The 25,192-nt window shown below is 37.8% G+C and overlaps 2 protein-coding genes across 3 annotated transcripts in view; one reads left to right on the plus strand and one right to left on the minus strand.

Annotated features, from left to right (window-relative positions):
- Window positions 1–1,279: 1,279 nt before the first annotated feature.
- Window positions 1,280–8,502, plus strand: htr3a (5-hydroxytryptamine (serotonin) receptor 3A; the record flags this gene model as incomplete). Its single annotated transcript, XM_081390854.1, has 9 exons — window positions 1,280–1,346; window positions 1,648–1,811; window positions 1,904–1,948; window positions 2,527–2,636; window positions 2,729–2,898; window positions 3,116–3,276; window positions 4,546–4,756; window positions 6,737–6,967; window positions 8,213–8,502. 9 exons carry the CDS (start codon window positions 1,280–1,282, stop codon window positions 8,500–8,502), a joined length of 1,449 nt encoding a protein of 482 aa, XP_081246980.1.
- Window positions 8,503–18,394: 9,892 nt separating this feature from the next.
- Window positions 18,395–25,192, minus strand: part of zbtb16a (zinc finger and BTB domain containing 16a) — a 109,149-nt gene continuing 102,351 nt past the window's right edge. The window contains exons 6-7 of one of the 2 annotated variants that reach the window (XM_081390189.1): window positions 22,561–22,728; window positions 18,395–20,897 (exon numbers count right to left, since the gene is read on the minus strand). In XM_081390189.1, the coding sequence (XP_081246315.1) occupies window positions 20,668–20,897; window positions 22,561–22,728 (398 nt within the window). In that variant the 3' untranslated portion in view covers window positions 18,395–20,667. Of the gene's footprint in view, window positions 20,898–22,560; window positions 22,732–25,192 lie in introns of both variants that reach the window. The other variant, XM_081390188.1, reaches the window with a different exon arrangement.

Consider the following 25,192-nt stretch of genomic DNA (forward strand, 5'->3'; position numbering starts at 1 on the left):
AACTGCTTTGGTAATATTTTTTACTGTTGCAAAATATAAAAATGCTTGCAAATAAATAATGTTGTAAAATAATTTGTATTGTTGAGATGTTTTAAGATTTTGTTCTGTTAAAACTCCAAATAAATTATTTTATTTTTATTATATTATTGACATTTATAATGTCAGCATTTCTGTCCTGGATGGTCAAATAAAAAAATATTACTAATGTAAATGCAGTGAAAACCTGTTTAAGCAAAAAATCTAAATCCTAATTCCAATTAAATCCATTTCTAAATTAACTGATTTTTATTAAACTGATTTAATATCTGAATAAATCTGACAATATACTCTTACAGATGTCATTTTTAAGGGCCAGAACAGGTAGCAATACATCCTTTAAAAAAAAGATTAAAGAGCATTCTTTGAAACATCACACATAATGAGAGTGAAGAACCCTTCCCTGTAACATAATCATATATCAAGCTCCAGTTTCCTTACTGAAAAATAAACCACAATCACTTCCACGTCACTATCACTATAGTACATTTTCATTACAGAGCTTCTCAGAGCTGCCTGTCCAGTCAGAAAAAAAAAAAGAATACATAATTCAATTCCTCATCAAAATTCTGATAATATTTTCCTGACTCAAATCTAATCACCTGCCTATTGCCAGGCTAATTAAGTCTCATCATGGCTGGGCGAAGTATTAGATCACAGTTTAATGTAGTAGTCTAAGTGCTCATGGAAATTGACTTGAACTTGGTGGTGAAATACGAACCATGAAATGTCAAAGGTAGCTGTAATATGCGCCCTCCGCTGTTAAGGGAAAAACATAAACACACTTTATGCTGTTTAACCTATTATATTTAAAATATTATTCTTAAGGCGAGGCCTTATCAAAGATAGTGCTCACAAAATTGACTAATTTGAACTATACCACCTGTATCATGTTTATACCAACTGTATACCACAATATTTATACAGTTGATAAATATATATGTATAATAAATTGTACTCTATCTGTTATTTTTTTCAAGATTACAGAATGCTTGCCATGCTTATATAGTTAATTCTCTCCTATGTGACTCTTGGGACAAGCTGAAGTGCTTTCTGACCTGGCTAAACTGTGGGATGATGATGCAGAGAAGGGAGGGTGGACTAAGTGCTGTAATGACAGCCCGAGCGCTTCTGGAAAGCTCAGAGATAACTAATGGAGCTAAGAGAGCATCACTGGAAGGAAGCAGCACCAGGCTAGAAGCCTGCGAGAAGAACCCAGGACAACGCCAAACAGCTCGGCACAATGAAGCGTTCAGCACTCTGGACAGCTCTCTGCGTTTGTATCTATGGGACGGTGGTCAATTGCTCAGGTAACTTTTCTCAAACTTTTTACTTTGGTTATAAGAACAGCTCGCGTTTGAGCTTTAAAACAAACGAGCGCTGTACTTTCACATTAAATTGCCTCATCTCAAAACCCAGTGGCGATCTAGACATCAAGTCTGATGCTCCAAATTGCTGTATTTGTTGGCAGCTCGACAGGTTTTGAAACACTATCAATTATTGCAATTAATCGACATGCTTTCGCGTATTACTGTCTTTAAACTTTCTAATGCCGAAGCTAAAGTTGAATTAAGTAAAAGTGATAGTGACTATTCTTTTGTCTCGGTGTAGTGAAGAAGCTGAGCAGTAACACTGGGCGCTTCGCCAATGCCACTCTGGTTCGATTAAATGAGTTTTTAAGTGCCGGATATAAGAAAGGAGTTCGACCAGTGCGCGACTGGAGACAGTCAACGACGGTGGCAATTGACCTCATGGTTTATGCGATCCTCAATGTGGTGGGTAGAATTCTCAAACGTCTATTAATTATGCAAACTAATCATTTATTCAATAATTTATTAAATATTTTGTGTATTTTTGTGCCACACAGGATGAGAAGAACCAGGTCTTGACAACATATGTTTGGTACAGACAGGTATGTTGGTTGAAAATATTCATTTAATTTAATTTAATTTAATTAATTTCACGCACTACAAGTCTCTGCAACACTGACTACTGAATCGAATTTACAGCGCGACCGGTGATCCGATTCCTGAAGGAATGACTCTTATGAGCCGGTTCTTTTTAGTGAATCAACAACTCACAGCGCGAGCAGTGTAACTTCGATAAACAACATGAAAAACGTACAACGTGTTTCACGAACAACTAACTCATACAAGACGGGTCTTTTTTGTGTGTATCAACAATGTAAGCTACGACAAAACCGACTCCAAAATGACTTTTTTCTTGTTAGTAAACCATAAACGTACGTTAAACAGCAAACGTTCGTTTGACAGAATGACTGAACGGTTATTTTTAGTGATTTAAAAACTTACAACGTGACAGTATATAGTCCGATTCATGAACCGATTTACAAGTTATTATGCTTTAACTTTCATTTCCGTCTCCAAATTAAACAAGAACAGTTATGTTGTAGGCCTACCTAATTGAGGAATATTTGATTTGATTCTTTTTTGATATTTAACTTACTTGACATTTCTCTCACTTCAAAAGCAATGGATAGATGAGTTTCTTACGTGGGATCCTGAAGAATTTGATGAAGTCAAACAGATTTCCATTCCCACTGCCAACATCTGGGTTCCAGATATTCTTATCAATGAATTGTGAGTATTGAGACGTTAATGAGACACTTTTGAAACATCTCAGTGGGCTCTTCACAGCAGTCCTTTATAAACAATCTCTTTGTTCCCTGCAGCGTGGATGTAGGAAAGTCTCCTGATATTCCTTACGTCTATGTAGGCAATACCGGGCTTGTTCGCAACTATAAGCCTATCCAGGTGGTGACCGCCTGCTCCCTCAATATCTACAACTTTCCTTATGATGTCCAAAAATGTAGCCTGACTTTCCAGAGCTGGCTGCACACAAGTAAGTGAACATGAGTAAGCTCAAGAGAGATCATTCAGATTCATCACTGACAAAATGGACAGTTTTCCAAGATTCCAAGTCTAAAACCACATTTACAGAAGAAATAAGAATGCTCTAATGTATTATTGCAGAAATGATTCAAGCACAATAAAAAGAAGCTACATGGCTTTTCCTAAAAGATGAAAGAACTGACCTTTAACCTTATCTCATCCCATAGCTGAAGACATCAACATCACACTAATAAGAACCCCCGAGGAAGTAATGAACGACAAGCGTGTGTTCATGAACCAGGGAGAATGGGAGCTGCTTCATGTCCTCTCCACATACAACATGTTCAGCATAGATTATAATGATTTCTATGCCGAAATGAAGTTTACTGTGAGTAACGTAATAATACCAAATTAAGCCACTGCACACATTAGCATTTGCTTTTGAAAAAAGGGGAACGCTTTAGAATACTGTTCCGTCGTTAATGAATAACTACACAGGAACAAATGAGCAATGCAATTTTAACATTCTAGAAACTACTATAACAACAAAGAAACACCAAGTAACAAATTAGTTATTAATAGCACTCAGTTGAATGAGGTAGTTCACTATTAACTAATCAATAACAATTGTTTCATACCTCCCAGAGGACTACTAAGAACTACTATATACAGGTTCATAATTCACATGAATAATGCATAATGTATAATTAATCCTAAAATGAAGATCATGTTCACATTGGTAATAATTCAAGTATTATCAAATCCTTCAGAAGGAATTACTAATTATTTGTAACAGTATTCTAAAGTGAAAGTTTAACCAATTAAAAATGAACTACGGATAAATATGTATCGGCATATAAATACAGTAACATTTGCGAAAAAAAGAAAAAGAAACGGTAAGCTACAGAACAAATTTTTTCAACACCAGTGTTGGGGAAAGTTACAGGTAATGTGTTACAATCATAGACAGTAAAAAAAAAAATGTAAATAAAAATACAATTGTTGTAAATTTTAAAAGTAATACATAGTTAATTTAGTTACTTGAAAAAAGGTAATCTGATTACGTAACTCACAATGTGTTACCTGAACACTGCCCAAAACTCTAAAGTTCAAAAGGCTGGCGGAAGTATGAAAGATATTATGACTATACTAATTATTACTCCGCAAGGATGCATCCAAATTAAATGCATTTATAATGTTACAAAAGATTTCTATTTTTATTGAACTTCTATTTCTATTGAATTCATCAAAGAATCCTGACAAAAGGTGTCTCAATCTTTCCACTAGCAGAAATGTTTTCAACATTAATAATAATGTTTCTTGAGCACTAAATCAGCATATTAGAATGATTTCTGAAGGATCATTCAGCTTTGCCATCACAGGAATAAAACTACATTTTAAAATATATTAAAATATAAAACAAAATTGTAATATTTCACAATAACACTGGTTTGCCTGAATTGTTTTTGTTTTTTTCATACTAACAACTCCAAACTTTTGAATGGTAGTGTACCACTAAATGGACATGCACCAAATGTCAGGTCACATTTCTTTTGGAAAGCACTTTTAAATTAGTGCCAACGTGAAAGAAAAACAAAGTGAGAAAGATCATCGGATTATTGCCAGAAGGAAACGCGTCTCTTTCTTTAATCGCCAGGTTGTGATCCGACGCAGACCTCTGTTCTACACGGTCAACCTCCTGTTGCCCAGCGTATTCCTGATGGTGATGGACATTGTTGGATTCTACCTGCCTCCAGACAGCGGAGAGAGAGTCTCCTTCAAGATCACTCTGCTCCTGGGCTATTCTGTCTTTCTCATCATCGTCTCAGACACTCTGCCAGCGACTGCCATAGGGACCCCTCTCATTGGTAATGAGGTCTTTCTGTTTCATAGAACATGACCTGATGCATTTCAATCATTCATTCTGTATTCCCTGATTGAGGAAGCGTATAATTATGTGAGAGAGGTGACGTTTTGAATTTAGTCTACTGCATCTAGAGCATATTAATTGTTTTAAGCAAGTTGTGTGATCCAATACAGTTTCCTCTCAGCTGGGCGGAATTGCGCAGACCGAAAACAAGAGATTTCTTGAGTGTTTCAACTGAAGTCAATCCGCATGTTTATTGATTTTCAGTATAGAACTGCAGCTGTGAGGAAGCTTGTGCAGAAATACACTGATTAATTTGAGAGATAAGGAGAGCAGCCGAGAACACTACAGAGGTTTCAGGTTCAAATGCAATTGCAAAACTAATGCTGTCAAACACACTAAAGCCCACAGAGGGCACGCAAGGTTTTTTTTTTGTTTTTTGTTTTTTTGTGAAAGACCATGAGAACTACTCATCTAAACAAGTGAATACAGCAATAAACCAGCGTGACTCTGGGAAAATCAGCAATATTATTATCTTGACACGTTTAGCATAAATTCAAAATCTAATTTAAGCCAGGAAATAAACATTTTAGAATTTTGAAAAAAATTAAAACAGAGAAACATTATGTAAAGGAAATGAATGTGAAATATTTAAGATCCTATACACTGGAAATTTGTGAAATTGATCATGTGATTATATATACATGGTCAGCATTCACTCCTATCTGTCATCATGTTGTACACAAACTTGAGGAGATCATGCAGCTAGAGTTATATACTTAATATTAAAGAAATATATATATATGTGACCCTGGACCACAAAGTCTTATGGGTACATTTTCTGAAATTGAGATTTATACATCACCTGAAAGATGAATAAATAAGCTTTCCAATGATGTTATGGTTTGTTAGGAGAGGACAATATTTGGCCGAGATACAACTATTTGACAATCTGGAATCTGAGGGTGCAAAAAAATCGAAACAATGAGAAAATCGCCTTTAAAGTTGTCCATTTATGTTGGCGATTATGCTGCATTCACTCACAAAAATACATTTTTGATAAATTTAAGGTTAGAAATTTACAAAATATCTTCATGGAACATGATCTTTACTTAATATCCTAATGATTTTTGGCATAAAAGAAAAATCGATCATTTTGACCCATACAATGTATTTTTGGCTATTGCCACAAATATACCCGTGCAACATGTGACTGGTTTTTTGATCCAGGGTCACATATATAGTATTTTTGGTCAGGGGTCTTTTGGACCACACTCTATATATATTTATTTTTTCTTTAGTTACTGTATAAAATAAGGCCAGTTATCACATTCCCCTTCCAAATTTTGGGGTCAGTAAGATTTTTACTTATTAAATTAATACTTTTATTCAGTAAAGATGCATTAAATTGATCAAAAGTGAATGTAAAGACATTTGCATTTTTGCACAAAAAAAGAAAAAAGATAAAAAGTTATATTTCAAATAAATGCTGTTCTTTTGATTTTTCCATTCATCCAAATATCAGAGAAAATCCCAGTTTCAACAAAAATATTAAGCAGCACAACTGCTTTCAACATTGATGATAAAGAAATGTTTCTTGAGCAGCATATCATCATATTAGAATGATTTCTGAAGGATCATGTGACTCTGAAGACTGGAGTAATGATGCTGAAAATTCAGCTTTACCATCACAGGAAAAAACACATTTTAAAACATATTCACATAGAAAACAGTTGTAATAATATTTCACAACATTACCTTTTTGACTATGTTTGTTAAAAAAAAAAAATGCATGAGACTTGTTTCAAAAACAAAAAAAAATCATACCGACCCCAAACTTTTGAATAGTGGTGTATAATAAGGAAATATTCAATATTTTAATTCTTACATTCTGCAAGCATATGCTACATTCTGTGTTTCTGGCCATTAATAGCATGCTTTGCTCAGTAACGGTGTGTTATGTCTGTGTGTTTGAGTGTAGGTGTGTACTTTGTGGTATGCATGGCGCTGCTGGTCATCAGTCTGACCGAGTCGGTTTTGATCGTGAGGCTGGTGCACAAGCAGGACCTTCAGTCCCGTGTCCCGCAGTGGGTCAAACACCTGGTGCTGGAGAAGGCCACAGTCCTGCTCTGCATTCGCAACAGGAAGATCTGCTCGCTCCTCTCGCAGGGATCCGACCTGCCGCTCTACAAAGAGAACAACATGAACACAGGTAACTGACCCTTCGCTAAGCCCCTCTTGACCAATCCTACCTTAGCAACGGTTTCCATTCGCTAAAAAAGGGTTATTTAAATTTTGACATTTTGGGCTTTTTGGCTTTTCGCAAAGTGTTCTTTCAGACTAGTGGAAAGAAAACATCCAAAATACACTTTTAAGTGTACCTGATAGAGCACTTTATCTATTTGCGTCTGAAGGACAGCAGGACATCATTTTCTGAAAAGTGTTTTTTGTTCAGAAATCTCCACTTCAGCAGCACTTACATACACCAAACTATACAGTTTTATTCCTATATATCTATGTTCATATATAATTTGCCAGATTTTATACATTTTATTAATGGTGAGAATGTATTTTTCTTCTGGCTGTTGACAGTATTTTCTGATTTCTGTCATATGTAGCACGGGTAACAATACATTGTATGGGTCAAAATTATCGATTTTTATTTCATTAGGATATTAAGGAAAGATCATGTTCCATGAAGATATTTTGTAAATTTCCTACCTTAAATATATAAAACATTTATTTTTGTGAGTGAATGCAGCACAATCGCGAACATAAATGGACAACTTTAAAGGCCATTTTCAAATGTTTCGATTGTTTTGCACCCTCAGATTCCAGATTTTCAAATAGTTGTATCTCGGCCAAATACTGTCCTATCCTAACAAACCATACATCAATGGAAAGCTTATTTATAGCTTTCAGATGATGTATAAATCTCAATTTCAAAAAATTGACCCATGTGACTGGTTTTGTGGTCCAGGGTCTCATTTATGGAATGATCCAAAATCCCCTCTGTAAAAACCTTTGACTCAAATACGTCAAAACTGGCTTTATCCAATGTTCAGCTTTTTGTTGTAGAAACGTATGCAAAATAGTGCATATTTAAAGATAGGCTAATTCAGAAAACCTGTAATACAATTTTTTTTTTTTGCAAATTCTTAATGTAATCAGTCAACAATTATTTTTTTTTTTTACCCTATTCATCTGGGGTGTCTTGCCTATTAACCTAAAATCTCAGGGCGTACTTCTGGTAAATATTTTATGTCTTAGGCAGACAAAGGTTTTTTGGGAACCCTTGCCCTGGGCAAGGATTTGCTCTTTTCATAATGCAAGTGTTGTTCTAAGTGCATCTTTATAGAAACGTTCAAATATAAAGGTTTAGATCCAGTGCTCTTCCAGGTGGTCTGTTTTTGCAGATTAAACAAGCTCTGAAACTCACCTGTGATTCGTTTTTAAGCGGTTCACTGCAACCACCACAGCTGCGAGGGATCCAGAGACTCCGGGAGAAACCTGGGCTTGAGCCTGTCCACGCGGGACACCGGACCTCCCGTCATGGACGGCATCCTGCGCGAGATCACCACCATCCGTCAGTTCATGGAGAAGAAGGATGAGAGCAGGGAGATCGCTAAGGAGTGGCTGCAGGTGGGGTACGTACTGGACGTCCTGCTGTTCCGCATCTACCTGCTCACCGTGTTGGCCTACAGCATCACTTTAGGCACACTGTGGTCCGTCTGGCAGACCGTCTGACCACAGACGCGGGTCACAGAGGGAAGGCGCCGATTCTGTCTCACTGCTTAAAGTAAACGCAGTGTTTGACGTAGTTTAAGTGCTGGTAATGTGATTGTTATCTCACAAGAGAATAACTTGAGCACCATAGAGGAGAAATGTGCTTTCAAATCAAGAGTTATTACTTGTAGACTGATGTTCTTACCAGATGAATGCTCTGAAGTCAATGAAAAAAGCATACAGAATACATGTATGATTGTTATATCTGCTAATAATCAGTACAACAGCACAGTTGCAAGTGTGATATTCCTTTCATACAGCAGCAAAACATAAAAAGAAGTGAAATAATGAACAACTCACATTTTAGATACATTATGGGAAGCTATTTGGTTGTTATTTTTTTCCCTCCGCTAATGGAAATAGTTCCAAAAGAAGCCAAAGAAAGAAGCTGGAAACTCAGACAAAGCTTTAAAACATATATCAAATGCATGTATAACTCACTTTTAGCAGTGTATTGTCTTTTTTTAAAAGTATTTCAATACTAAGAAAAAAATATCTTCCTTGTATAGATTAATTGCAGGTCGAGGTCAAACATACACTACCATTTAAAGGACAAGTTCGGTATTTTACACTTAAAGCCCTGTTTACAGATCGTTTCTGATGAAATAGAACGGTTAAGATTAAAATTTGGACACATGCTGCTGTCCCGAGAATTTTAGGTTTATTTCGCTTCTCCACCCCACCCCACCCCACCTACACAATGGCAGCCTATGGGCACTGGAACAATCCTTCATAAAACGCATTAAACTTTCGTTTAAATAGACGTGAAACTCACCGAGTGGTCAGGGGTGTTCACTGATATGCTCACACAAAAATCGCTGCAAAATATGCTTTCCAACAGGTTTTATCGTAGTTTGTGTCCAACTCCATTGACTTGTATTGGACGAGCTGTGTGAGGTACGGTATTACTCCGCCGCTTCTTCTTCTGCTTCTTCTGTGTATTCAATTAAATGCCAGTGGTTTGCTTCCAATTGGCAAAGGTGCATTATCGCCACCAACTGGGCTGGAGTGTCTATTATCAAGCTCTCAACGGAAGAATCTACGGGTGTGAGACGTTTGGAAAAATAGATCCACAGTTTTACAACGAATGGTAAAACACCTGTTGGAAAGCATCTTTTGCAGCGATTTTTTGTGTGTGAGCATATCAGTGAACACCCCTGACCACTCGGTGAGTTTCACGTCTTTGTAAATGAAATTTTAATGCGTTTTATGAAGGATTGTTCCAGTGCCCATAGGCTGCCATTGTGTAACGTTAGGTGGGGGAGAAAGCGAAATAAACCTAAAATTCTCGGGACAGCAGCATGTGTCCAAATTTTAATCTTAACCGTTCTATTTCATCAGAAACGATCTGTAAACAGGGCTTTAAGTGTAAAATACCGAACTTGTCCTTTAAAGTTTGGGGTCAGATTTGTTTTTAAATTAAATGAATACTTTTATTCAGCAACAATGCATTAAATAAATCAGAAGTTATGGTTGAGACATTTATAATGCTACAAAAGATTTCATTTCAAATAAATGCTGTTTTAAAAAAAAAAAACTTATTTACCAAAGAATCCTGAGAAAAATGTATCACGGTTTCCTCAAAAATATTAAGCAGCACAACTCATAACATTGATGATTGATGATAAGAAATGTTTTTTGAGCAGCAAATCAGCATATAGAATGATTTCTGAAAGATCATGCGACACTGAAGACTGGAGTAATGATGCTAAAATGATGTTTTAAAGTCGTAATATTAGTTTTGATCAAATAAATGCATCCTTGGTGAGCATAAGAGACTTCTTTAAAAAGCATGAACGACATGACTTGAATGGTAGTGTATGCTAGACTACGCTTCATTTTTAAATGCTGGAACCCAAATCATTTTGGTTTTATATTGTCATGAAAACAACAATCTATGATTTAGGTTCCAATATCCTCTTCTGTTATCCTGATCAAATCTGTAGTACTGTGAAAAAAATATGCTATCCTGTTACTGAAATGAAAACATCCTGTAAAGTGTCTGTATTGTATGTCTTGAGAACATGTTTGACCGTGTTTGTATTGTGTTCCCTCTCTTCCAGCCTAAGGGCGGTTGAGTTTTAGTCGTTGCCCGTGACACTAAATGTACTAATTGTAAAGATTTTCACCTCACTGGGAATGCACTCAGCAGGCCTGGGGTGATTGGATAAATGCCATCGACACCCTACATAATTAAAGAAGAAAAAAAAATCAGTTAGACAGTAAATGGGAGCATTGATCCCAATACAATCAATGTGGCCACATCTCTCCATCCTGCTTTCTGCTCACCACAGTCCTGAATTTTACAAAGAACAAGAGCTTGATGTGTGTCTTAGTAAATGCCGGTCTTGATGTAAATTAAATAAATATGTCATTATGATTAATATGATCATAATTACATTTCAACTTTGACCAGCAGAGGGCTTCTAAGGCCATGTAATGCAGGTAAGACACTTCTGATGTGAGGGACATCATTACACATACATTACATTCTTTCACTGGTATCTGTAATATTACAGTCTGCACACAATAGGATTCCATTGCCAGACGAATTTCATTATCAACCAAGAACGGAATGTTGGCACGGTGAAGTTGGCAGTGTAATTCCTGAAAGCCATGCACAGTCATAACAACTGGCTTCAAGTGGCATTTGTAGGCCGTTACTTGTTTTGCAGATTCATGTGCTGGAGGTCGTCCACTGGGCCTGCTCGCACCCGCAGGCACGGCTTAGCTGGGAACACAATTGAAGGGATTTGGGAAGACCACGTCCACCATTCAGTCTTTCGCTGTCTAAACTTCCCTTGTGCATTAGATCATATCTGGGTCAAAGAGCAACCAAAGATAGGACGCCCTGCTCGTCACACAAAAGCTATTCACGCGGAGAAGGTCACGTGACCTTTGCCGAAAACTGGCGGTCTTGGGCGCCAGCAGCAACGGCGTCGCCCTTAACGATGCTTCACTTCCAAAGCGAAGACAATCTGATCCGAACCATGCAGTCTTTCACAGACGATCATTAAAAAAAATCAGTTTCATCTAAAGAGATAGACCTAATTAAAAGTCTCATTAGCTGAGCACTCTGAGGTAGCATTGTGTGCTATATATGAGGGACATGATTTACAAAGATAGTTAGAAGTGAAAAGATAGCAGCGTTTCATTAGCCACTGTAAATGCGGTTAACAAAGATTTCGCAATGGTTCAAGATTTTCCACGAATTCGCCGCGTTTCCCAACAGAAGCTGGTTGTTTTGAAAGTGTCCTCTGAAATGTGCTTTGTGCATCGCTGCACTAATGGCAATACACTATATGGACGAATTTTCTTAATGTTACTGCTAATTAGCAGGGACCAATCAACAGTGAGATGACGTCTAGTGATGGAGGAACTTGTATTATATTGTATAGCAGGGGTGCCCACACTTTTTTGCTTGATCTACTTTTAAAATGATCAACACAATGAGATCTACCAACTACCAACTAAAAAACACAGTTTAATAAAATGCTTCAAATGCTTGTTGCTACTACAGTAGTAGTACTGCATGCAATCTTGTAATTAAGGAGAAATTTGGTTGAATTTTGTTAGAATTATATCAAGACAATGTTTACATGCTTTGATGTAAAGATATAATAATGGCCACGACTGAGCTTAAATATAATTTTATATCTATTTGCCAACTGGCACTGCAAACGTCATTCCCATCACAACATCAAAAAGTCTCATAATGCAAAGAATGTATCAAGGAGATCATTTAAACTCATTTATCTTGCAAACATTGTTAAACTTCAAAAATACGTATAAAAAACAAAATGTTTCCATTCAGCAAATTACATATATTTTCTTGTTCTTACCATCAAAATGTATTTTTCTGTGTTCATCAAAGCACACTTTTGTTTAATTTCTGGAAAATTAATTTTAGATGTTTTTTCTTTGAATAGGTGGATGAGTATTTCATTAGGCTTTTCATGTAGAACCTTAAGATTGAACATAAAACAGTTTTAAAAGGTATGTTTGCTGTAAATTAAGCAACATGGCGGTAATGACATACTGTACTGGTAATGACATAGTGTTTTGGTAATGACATAAATGAAAAGTGCACTGTTACATAAAGCAAATTTAAAGGCTTAAATAATGACTTCTGGTGAGTGTTGTTGAAATAAATGGACAGATGTGAGGAGATATAAATATGGCACAACCATCAACTTAAACATGTTTATTTCAATCATGAAGAAAAACTATGTCATTACCAGAACAGTATGTCATTACCGCCATGTTGCTTAATTTACAGCAAACATACTTTTAAAACTGTTTTATGTTCACTGTTCTGACCTTGTTGCACTGGAGATCTTGGGGGGATGTCTGGAGATGTTGGGGAGGTGTTTGAAGCTACATAGTGTTGTACTTCCTGTCGAATTTTGTCATTGGCTCTTTTATTGTTTTGGTTAACTCTCCACTGTTTGCGTTTCTGTCTTTGCTCCCGTTTTGAAAGTTGTGAGATTACTTTAAGCTTTCCTGTTTCTTTTCTTCTTTTGTATCTTTCCTTTTCTCTGTCAATGTACTGCTGATATTTTACAGGATCTTCCTTTTTTTCTATAATCTCTAGACCTTTCAGTTGATTTCTTGGGAGCCATTCTGGTTAAAAAATAAGAAAAAATAGTTTTAGGAAGTAAGGCATCTCACTTAAGTTTCATTGTAAAATCACACTATTATGCTGCTTTAACTTAATTTATAAACACATAATATGATATAGATAGTGACACAGAACATGTCATTACCACCATCACTTGTCATTACCATCACAACAAGTTGTGTGTTGGTAATGACCTGTTGCGGTAATGACATTTTTTATTTTTTTTTCAGGAAAAAAGATGCCAGGTCATGGATTTGCTAACACCACTCAACAGCTAGTACAAAAAGAACTTTAAATACACATAAATCATGTGAATATAAATATATTTATTTATCAAAATATTGCTGCTACAGCATTTATGGTAATGACGCTGAATAAGTCTACTCCATGATCAGAAGGAATTCATGATTAAATTACTTACTTTTCAGACATCAAATATCACTGTTCATTCATGGCTGACATGTGCTCCCCTGCTAGTCTTCATTTCCATGGTTACGGCATAAACAAGTCTTACCCTCAAAAATATCCTTGTTGTAATCATAGACTGTCGCGGTAATGACAGTAAATACTAAATTGTTAAAAATATTCACAAATTGCACAGATATGAACCCAAATTATGCATCAAGTGCCTTTTTAAGTTATTGTTTAAACATATATTATGATTTTTTAATGAACTGATAACATTTTATCACATTTTCAGAGCAGATAAGTTTTAAAGTCTGGGTTGGGGACAAGGCCTGAGTAGCCAAATATTAGTGATGAAAACATTTTTTAAAATGGAAAAAATACTGATTTTAGTGTATAACATTTTTTGGCGGTGCAATACATATTTGAAATAACTAAACTATTTATTTTATAATATAGTATTTTTAACATGAATGTATAACCTGGGGACATAAAAGTTCCCCTAATTGAAGAATCACCCAACAAACGGAAGTTAAAAGACAATATTCTAAAGATGGCGGCGCCCTCGTTTCTCTGGCGCATATTAGGTCTATAACTGGTCGAGGTTGATATGGGATTTAGAAAGTAGTAATGCTTTTTTTTTTAACAGTACAGGAATCTAATTACACTGCTGAAGATGTAATTAGTAGCTAGTAATTTTAAGTAATTACTAAGAACTTACTGAACCACTGCTTATGATATAATATATACATATTCCATATTTATGTGGAAAGTATTCAGTACACGAATAAATAAGTTCGTAATTTGTGATCACATAAAACTTGTCTGTTTTCATTTACGTAATACAAAAAAATATAAATACAAAAATTTGCCAGCAGTTAGGCTGAGCTTTCGCTGTGTGTCTAGCCTTAACACTGGCAGCTGTTTACAATAATTCAACAGGATCATAACTCAAACACACACACAGAGAGAGTGCTAGACAGATACAATACCAGAGGGAGCATTAGCATAGCAGCGAATTGCCATTATTTGCTCAGATGGTTCCTGGTATTAACACAGAGCTCTATGTAATGAACACAGGCAGACTCACTAAAGCACTGAGGTTTGTATTCTCAGCTTGTCTCCCCCCAGAATAAAAGAGAAGCAGAGACTGCTTTTGTTTCAGTCTATTTCCCTCCGAATGGTAATGAGAGCAGGCAGTGAAGACACAGAACTTGTTCTCTTAATGATACACTACCTGTGACTCCACTTTGCTATCTTAAGGATTCATCGGATAATGTATTCGCATCAAGATCGCCGTCTTGTTTTGTCCCCCCTACTCTCTTTAACTGTAATATTAAAGTCCGTAGGATATTTGCCATCATCTCAGCTGCAGGTGGTGCTAAATGAAAATGTATCAGCCATGAGCTTTTATTTAGTAGGCTTTTCCTACTCACTTTTTCCCCCAATAAAAAATAATAAGGCTGAATCAGACTAATCAGCAGTGTTGGGGAAGATACTTTTAAAAGTAATGCATTACAATATTCATTAATTAGTTAAATTTTCTTACTTTTGCAATTCCTTTTCTCACCTTGGCTGAGTTTATTTGTTTTTTTTAATAATAAAAACAAAAGTTCTATTTTTTATGCTGTACTTTTTTGAAAAAGTAACTGATATTTTGTCGTAAATTTAAAAGTAATCCATTACTTAACTAGTTACTTGAAAAAAGTAATCTGATTACGTAACTTTACTTGTAATGCGTTTCCCTCAACACTGCCAACGAGTAATGTTTAATCAAACTGTCTAACCTTGTTTTACAGGCTTCAAGACGCCGATAATGAACAACAGCAATTAAGCAAAATGAAGAACAGACATTTTCAGGTGATTTAAAGAGAAAATTTGAAAACACTGTCATCATTTACTCCCTCATGTCGTTTCCAAGCCTGCATGTACTCAGGGTGTCCGCGGGGTTGTAAAAAGTATTAAAAGGTAGTAAATGAAATTAGCCAAAAATTAAGGACATTAAAAAGTATTACAAAGTAATAAACGTCATCTGACGAGGTATTACATTTTCGAACCCATCCAACTAGGCCTATGAGTTTCAATTTGTGTTAAGTGCAGGCCTTTCTTTTTAAAATTCCAAAAATTCACGTTGATTTATTTATGTTGCGAGTAGGACCTGAGCGATATCATGTGACGTGGTGTTCGTTCGCGTGCGGCGCAAGAAACAAACTGGGTACCCGGCTGGTTTGCTGCCAAACCTGTTTGCGAGTTCGCTTCTATTTCAGTCATTTAAGAGAGGGTTTTTCCTGCACTGAAAATTTTTTGGCGACCGCCAAAGCCTTATTTGATCAGTGAGTAGCCTAATGTAGATGACTGGTGCGCTTGTGACAGGGTGCATGTTAACTGAAAGAACGAGCAGAGAGAGAGAGAGAGAGCCACTCTCTCCACTCTTGCTCTCTCTCTCATATGAATCAAAATCTATTGACTTGAAACAAACAAAAAACCTTTACTTTTCACTTTACACCGCTAAAGTTGCAGCTTGAAGTCGTGCTGGTATTCAAAAATATTGTGAAGGTATTAAAAAGGGTATTAAAAGCTATTAAATTCAACTTAAGAATTTCTGTATATACCCTGGTACTGTACATTGTTCACGCTTCTCTCTTCTATACAATAGAAGTGGATGGTGACCAGGAGCAGCAGTCCATGCTATTTCTGCTTCTTTTGAAAACAGACTGTAAATGTAAGTTTTTATGTAATCTTGTTTTTACAGCTGTGGTCATCATTCACTTTTTATTTTATAAAGAAGAGCATCTTGAACATTCCACATCACATTTCCTTTGGTGTTCCACATAAGACAGTCCATCAAATGGGTTTAAAACTACATGAGGGTGAATAAATGACAAAATATTTAAATTGTTGTATAAAGGATTAATAACTGTGAGTTGAACAGATGAAAAGCCAGACAAACTTAAGTCCATTTTTTATTTTTTTTTTCTAACTGCAGATTTAAGGAATACAACTGAACATCGTTATTTTGAGACTCATAAATAAAAAAAAATAAAAAAAATACAAAAAAAAAAACACTACAAAAACAATCTACTGTTAGTAGGATGTAAAAAATATCTTTCACTATTAAAGGCACAAAATTTACTTGGTGACAACACTGAGAAGAAAACCTGCAGCATTCAATCTCTTTAAATTCTTTATTTTTTCACACTCCATCAGAGAACACTGAAATGTTACAAAGAGATGTGTCTGATCCTACACCGAAAGAAAGACTACATCAGGAAACTGATGCCAATATCTGTAGCACAACATACAGAAAGTAGTGCTACAAAAAATAGCATGTTGCTGGAAAAGACAAAAGGACCGCTGCAAAGCTCTAATGCAAATAAAAACGTGTACAATTGACAACAAACAGAGAAAAAAAAGAAAAAAAAAATTGGGCACCTTCTAAGATTAGGCTAAGATTAGGTGCTGAGGTAGACGTAACTATAACAATTCAAATAATAATAATAATAGAACAAACAAAAGAAACAAAACACTATATTCTTAAAGAGCAACAGGACTGGCACTTGTGCTGTCACAATGGGGGAGAAAAGAAAACCCAGACAAGCCAGTAAAGGAGAGGGGGATACAGTAGAGAGAGGGGGAAGAGAGAAACCGATTTGATACATAAAAAGCTTTATGCTTGGTCCGACAGGGCGATTGGTCCTCAGTGCTAATATATAAAAAAAAGACAACGTCTTGGTGCTTTGTTACTCAAACAGTTTAGTTTTGACCTCAATGGCACATGCATGGCAACACAGCATGAAATGGCTACTCTTTCTAGAACACCACACTGGAACACAGTGAGCCAACTCCAGGGATGCAATGATGACGCGCGGCGAACCGTTTCTTTAACATAAGTACTTTAAACAACAAATAAGACATGTCTAGTAGGGGCAGTACAAACGCATCCATCAACAACTCGCCGAATGTTAAAGGGACGTCGTTGAAAGGTTTAACCAGCAAACCTGTTGCTGAGGCAAAAAAAAAAAAAAAAACGAAAAAAAGCAAGTTTGATTCTCAAACATTAAGTTTTCCCCCTCAAAGCAGGATATTCATTGTGAAAAACGCACATATTCCTATCCAAGGAATGTTTAGCTCGTCTTTTGGAACGGTAGTGAAAACACTACAATGCTTGTTGCATTCGATCGGTCGCCAGTGGAACCACTGAAAATAGACCAAATGAGAATTGTTAAAACACGTGAATCGATCATCATGGCACCCCTGGAGCCCTGAAGACACCAATAATTTGCTTGAAAATACAGAAACTAAGCAGATATATGTGGAACAATTTGTTGAACAATTTCATTTAGGCACAAAGATATTACAGAAACATCCGAAGAACATTGAGGGAAGAACTATATCAATGCCAGTATTTTTTTAATCATGGTGAGAGAAAAGTGGCATAGAACATGACTTTCAGATTAGTGCATTTGACACTAACGTGCTCTCAAGCGCGCGCACACACAATACACACTCTCTCAGCCTCAAACACACACTCAAAGCAAAGTACAAAATCAAAGTGTTACACTAGCATGTGACTTAATATCTCGTATTGTTGCCACATATAGCAAAACTCTGTTTTACCCATTTAACATCAGTCGACATTATCCATTTACAGAACAAAATATATATTTCTGCCTTATTTCATGGAGCTACTAGTTTTTTAAAATTCTCACAGGGGGCAAAAGATGCCCGAACTCACAGTGTTTTCCAGAAAACAACGGCAAGACACACAACAATTACGTTTCCTTTGATGCGTCTTCCCATCCCTTCTTTTTTTTTTTTTTAGTCACTTCAAGTAAAAAACAAAACGTTGGCAACATTGATTGTTTTGTTTGAGAGATCGTGTGCAATGGAATTGATCATTGGCATCACCTCTTTTTTTTTGTTTGTTGTTGTTATTTTCACAAAGGAGAATGTGGCTGATTTAGTCCTTCACCTGCAATGTATTGACATCCAGAAAGCAACATTTATCACTATAGGATCACGCACTGTCCAACATTACAGAAGAGGAGCAAGGCAAACGATTCAAACCAGAGAATAATGATATAAAAAAAGAACTACAAAGTTTTGCCCCGCAGCAACCTCAACAAATGGAAAAAGGGACTGACACTTAATACAAAAATATCACAATTTTATATATCAAATGGCCTCTGTTGGCTCTTGCTCAGGACTACACTCATACAAAGAAACATGTCAACTGACAGGATTTGAGTTTTTTTTTTTTTCCTTCCTTCCTTTCATCTTTGATTACCACTTGCAGTCCCAATTGTCCAACGCACAATGCACTGCTGTATATGACCTGTTCTTGGTGGCTCACGCACTGTGAACCTTCTTTTTTCACATTACAAAACTACAATTCTATTCACATATTTTCAAGTTTAACATTTTGTTTTGTTTTTTTCAGACTTTAAAGTACTACACTTCACTTGTTCCATATACGCACCTCCCAGATCAACTCCGACCCCGAACTTAAGGCTTCAGAAATCTCTTTTCTGCTCTTAAGGTAACATTTACAGGGGTGGGGGGGGGGGGGGCTGATAGGGAAAGTTATGACTTTTTTTTTCTTTTTTTTTGTAATCCACTTTTCCTATAAGCAAATCTTACCCTTTCATATTCTTCGCTTCCGACATACAACACTTGAAAGCGTGAGATGAAGTTGCGATAATGCAAAACGCAAAACGTTTGCTTTTTGCAAACGAAACAACCAAAAGAAACAAAACTTAGAGGTAGCTTACAAAAAACAACCAAACCCACGAGCTCTTCAACAAGCAGGGTTAGTAAAAAACAAAAAACAAAAAAAAACAACATAATACCAAGTTTGGTAATATTAATGCAAAGAAAATAAACAAAAGACAAATAATCTCTCTTCACCATGGCACTTAATTTCTTAAGTACTTAAAAGCGCACGCCGCTTCAATATCTCCCCTGCTCGAAGGACAAACGCAAAGCAAACGATCAAATATACAAAGGAAAAATTAAAACACTAGCACATGAGGTCACAAAAAAAAACAAAAAAAAAACGAGGTAATTCAAGTACGATGTGCTGAAATAAATCAAGGTAACAATAGGAAACACAGACAAAGCGATAGGAATCAAACCAAAAGAGTTGATCTGCTCTGTTCTTTCCTCCCAGCGTTCCCGAGCCTTGCGAACACACGGATATGTGCGGACGAGCCCCTGTACGTCACAGTGCCGCTCTGTCTACAAGCCACTGACAAAAGCAGCTTTAGTCATCATTTTGGTCTCTATAACAACAGCATAAACAGTTGATTAGATGTCTAGTGTGTAATGGATGTTCTGTATGTATTGCCAAGTTGCTTTTCAGACTTGGGCGCAAAGAAAGAGCTAACGTGAACATGTACTTGAAATGTGGCGCTTGAGAAATCAGCATCAAACAAAAACTGTCGTCGTGAAGTTAGCTTGTAATATGCGGCACGAAGCTATGCCGAGAGGAGAGGAAAAAAATAAAAAAAGTGAAATGACATTGATAAGTAGAGTACTGAGAGCTTAGCTGATTTGTACACTGGTTAAACCAATAAGCCCTTAATGAATGTGAATCATATAGGAGGGATCTACGCACTGACTGTCAAGCTGGGCAACACGTTTTGCAGGAAGCTTACGTCCCAGTTTGCAGTAATGACCCTGATGAACATGACGGTTCATATTTGCTGTGGAGTACCTGACTGGCACGGATCTAAGTGCTTCGTGCACTGAGATAAACACTGTGTCTCGTTCACACTACTGTGGTGTACCAGGAGAGGGCGTCCTTACGAAGGGGAGGGATCATTGTTGAAGTGTGTCGTTTGACTGATATGAGACATATTTAAGTATATTAAGCGGACATGTAGAGAATTAACCTCCTATATGATCCGTGCTGTGAACGGACAAACGGCTACAACATGATGCTTTTTTTTTTTTGCGATACTGATGGGTAAGATTTCTGTCTTTCTCGTTCCCGTTCTCACTCTGCCTCTGCCATCCGACAAATCCGTCCGTTTCCTGACTGTGTTTCCAGGTGCTTTAACCCCTCGCCCTCCCACTCCCCTTCCCTCCCCTCCCCCCCTTCAGACATAGCAGAGGTACAGGTAAGTCTTCTCTATCCTCCAGTCCGGGGGGATGTCTTCAGGCTTGTGGCCCTTCATGTGCTTCTGCATGGCGGAGAGGCTGGGGCAGTATTCCAGGCAGATGGTGCACTGGTACGGAGAGGCTCCGTTGTGGGTGCGCAGGTGTTTGATCATGGCCGAGTAGTCCCTGGAGCGCTGGTGGCAGAGCTTGCACTCAAACGGCTTCTCACCTGCACAGAGAATACAAAATGTCAAGACTTTGCAAGACACATCAAGAGATGCTGTACACTGGGTTCTGCTTTTATATTTGTGAACAGACAGGAATATTCATCTGCATTGAAGTCAACACTTTATTTTAGAGTCCTGTTACGCATGTACATAGTATCTACTTATAGCAATTACAATAACTAGGTACTAACCCTGAACCCATGCAGTTACCTTATATTAACCAGTAGTTTCTTAGGTAACTACACTGTAAGTACATGTAAAATAAAGTGCAACCAACATTGCTAATAAAAAGAAAAGTTCCCTCTGCATATTGAAATGATTCCTAAAGGATCACGAGACACTGAAGACTGGTGTAATGGTTGCTGACAATTCATCTTAATTATCTAAATCAAATGAATTACAAAATACATTTTGAAATATATTAATATATTATAACATTTTACAATATTACTCTTTTTCTCAAAACAGAATAAGTGTATGACAATTTTGCAGCAATTTTGAGAAACAAAAAACAAAACAAAAACAGCAGTAAATGTTGCATAGGACAAAATAACCACATAGTTAAACAGCAGATTTGTCTTTGGTTCAGAAAGTTGCTATTTAAGAAACCTCTTAAAGAGACTGTAACGCAAAGCGCAGCACATTTCCCCTGACAGTGAAAATAAGTCATCTAAACGTTGACCTTTAAAAATGTCACTAGGGAAAGCATTGATAAGTTGAGGATTGAAGAATGCTTGTGTTGGGTAAAGGCATCCTGGGAAATGCAAAGTCTCTGCGTTGTTTGCTCAGGTCTTCTGTTTAACGGAGGGATTGAGGAACCTTGACCTCGGAGGTTCGAGCAATGTCACGTCCGTCTGCGTTTGCGTATGCGGATGGCCTAATGAGACGGTCATTAAACCGTCGGGACTCCAGTGATACATGCACGTGTGGTCAGTGTACTTTAACTGCACTGTAAACAGGGCAGCCTCAGATAACCAGGCAATAATGAATTGCAAATGGAGCCGGGTTATTGATTGGCCATCGACAGCCAGCGGTGCTGCCAATGTCGATGCTTCATCAAGCGGCTCCCTTTTTGCATGCGGTGGCCTTTGACTGTGAGCTTGTCGTTGTTCTTGTTATCTCGGGAGCTGTGTGCTCGCCGCCGAGGCTTTGCTCCATCCCCACCCCAAAGAAGCCAATTATTTGACAGGCTTTCTTGATAGTTTGGCTTAACGGTATCGTTTTTTTGAGCGGCAGAGAGGAGGGGACAGTTTGGTGCCCGTTGTGTGACCTGGTCTCTACAGTACCGCACTAATCCCCTTGTCAAAGAGCGAGCTGACAGCACTGGAAATGGCCTGCCCTTTGGTGTGGGCTTTACAGAGCGCCAAGACGTGAGAATCAATCAGATATCACCTTAACAGAGGAAAGGGGGCTCTTTACACAGGTCTGAAGCCAAACAGAGGCATGGCCTAGACTGGCATCGGCCGCAGAACTGGTTAAAAGATCAGATATGATGCTCACCTGCTGACAAGGATAACACAAAGCTGCGACATACCTCTGTAGCGCTTAACGTGATTTAAGCAGGGCATGTTACTGGATCAAAAGTGTTACTAAAAACCAGGGAGGCCTATAATGTTAACATTCTCAATTCTTTAGGCTTGATAAACAGGAAGCAGTGCACAGTACCTGTGTGGACACGGTAGTGGGTCTCTAGCTGGTGTTTGAGGCTGAACTTCTTGCCGCAGCCATTACATTCATAGGGCTTCTCTCCGGTGTGGATGCGCTTGTGTCCTTTCAGCGTGCTCTCGTCTCGGAAGCAGCTTCCGCAGAACTCGCATTCAAACGGGTGGTCACCTGCTGAACAGAGGACCGGTCAGTATGATACATGTGAGTTAATCATAAACAATAATCACCTTATTTCGCCCCTAAATTACACTTAAAGGTGTCATTTCTGTACGCCTAGTGCCAACAAATTGCAATGTTGCGGTGTTGTGCTGATACTCAAACTATGTTTTGATAGGGATAAAGAAATAGTGTTTACACTGACTTTATACTCTGTTTTACAATGATACACATCATTGGAAATAATACAATGGATTGTATTATATGTATCCAGTGTGTATCAGTCACATTTAATTTCAACCAGATAAACACACAAAAGGCTGTAAAATGATAATGTTTTAAAATGTCAGAAAACATAATAAAAAGTGCATTTAAGTATAAAAAAAATAATAATTAAAGAATAAAAGTTAAATAAAAGAAAACTTTCTAAAATTTCAAAACAAAAAAAGACCTATACAATAGCACAAGTGATTTTTCTCCATTCACAAAGCATTATACAGCTGGACTATGATATTTATTTTAAATTAAGCCATTACACCATCACCAGTTGTCTGTCGCCTGTATCGTCCTGCTCTGTAATGGATATTCAGAGGTCAGTAATCAGTGATATTATGATATGCGGGGGTGTTTCTTTTTCTGCTCTCTGCACTAATTGCGTTTCTGTGTCTCCATATCAGCTAACCATATATCACTCTCTGTCCGTACAGATGCGCGACTCTGCCAGGCGTGTAATGTTCCCCATATTTAATGCATTTCACTTCTGTGCGAAGGGTTTAAGTCATCGTCTATGACCTACGCGTTTCATTATCTGGCTGTCCGAGCGGCACCGTGCCTGGGAATAAATTGCATTTCTCGTTATGTACTGTCATGCTCAGACTCTCGCCGCCTCCCGTTACCAGACAATGTCAATTTCCTCAGGCACGTTTTGTGGCGAGACGCAGCTAAACGCCTCACATTTACACGGCTGCTCGGGCTCCACAGCCTTCGCTTTGCAAGTAATGGGAGAGAAAAAAAAATGCAGGGAGAAAAAAAAGACGACGACATGAAACAGTAAAGAAAAAAAATACCCATACATTTCAGAAATCAATAAAAGTGACAGTATTTATTTGTGTGCATGGAGTTATCAGCTGCTGAAAGAAATTTGGCGCTTCAAAATGCCTCCTCCGCAGAAGAGAACACAATCCATCACGCTCCCTGACTCTCCGGCACGCGACGAGCATAGCAATCACACCAAATTCACCTGACTTTAATTGCACCTAAGCTGGCTCTTCAACCGAAGACATCTGCGCTAGCCTCCAGAAAACTAACCATGAGTTAAATCCGCAGGCTTGTTTCTACCCTTTGGTGAAAGCATCTTTAATCTCTATTTGACAAAATAATTTGTGACAGCTCTCTTTCGATACCACAAGGCACAAATTCATATCGCCTGGTGTTTTTTTCTTTTTAGGCTACCTGTTATGTAAATGGAGCATGTCACTGCTATAAACAGAAGGCAATTTGCTTATCAAATTCTGTTTGGCGGCTTTGCTTTGTTTGGAATACATTAAGCTTTGAGGCAGTAAAGATACAAGGTGATAGATCAAGATGCTGTCACCGACTGCGTGTTCTTCAGTTCCTTTCTGTGTCTGTGTGTAAGTCTGGTGGCTGCGAGGCACAAAGAGGGCGGGAAAGACATTTGGAAAGCTTGGGGGCTGCCACATGCGTCCCCATGCCCCAGGGGACTGCTGCGGTGGCGTACCTGGCCGGGGTCTGCGGGCACCGCCAGCCGCCTGGCAGGGCCAAGGCTTACGTTAAGGCAGGGGCCGAGTTTATTATGCGCTAAGCAGCGTAAATCAAGGATCCATCACTGCCAGGGTCTCGACTGGGCTGCACTATCAAACACAGCTGCGAACACAAAACACCCGCCGCAGATGGAAAATGGGCTCCGAATAAAACACAAGCACAGAACAACAACGGAATATTAACGAGGCACGGCCGGCAGCATGCGGAATCGGGGGGGGAGCGAGGGGGCTGCCATGATTATCAGCCCTAATGGATGCCAGCGTTCGCTCACACTGTGTGCGCCTGTAAACGTACATGAGCAAGTACATTCAAGAACAAAAATTCCTCTCTAAAATCAGCGGAAACGCGTGTAATCATTCTCTGAAATCCTGTTAAAATTGGTTCCGCATCAGCATTTAGGACAAGGTATGACTGGGTTTGAATAACTGAGTAATGACTGTGTGGGCCATAATCACTCATTTAAGTTCTTTTTGAGTGGGCACCACTGCATACCACCAAATCAGGGATACGTCGAGCTATCGCACCATTGTTTCAGCAAAGTTGTACTTTATCCCAGAAAATACATTGATTTTGCTCACTTAAAAAATAAGGGCTGTCAAATTATTATATAGTATTCTACAATTTTATGTATTTAGTGCACTTTTCATTTCATGCACCAAGGCTGAATTTATTTGATCAAAAATACTGTGAAAAC

This window comes from Scardinius erythrophthalmus, assembly GCF_964197995.2.
Source record: "Scardinius erythrophthalmus genome assembly, chromosome: 17".
NCBI lineage: Eukaryota > Metazoa > Chordata > Actinopteri > Cypriniformes > Leuciscidae > Scardinius > Scardinius erythrophthalmus.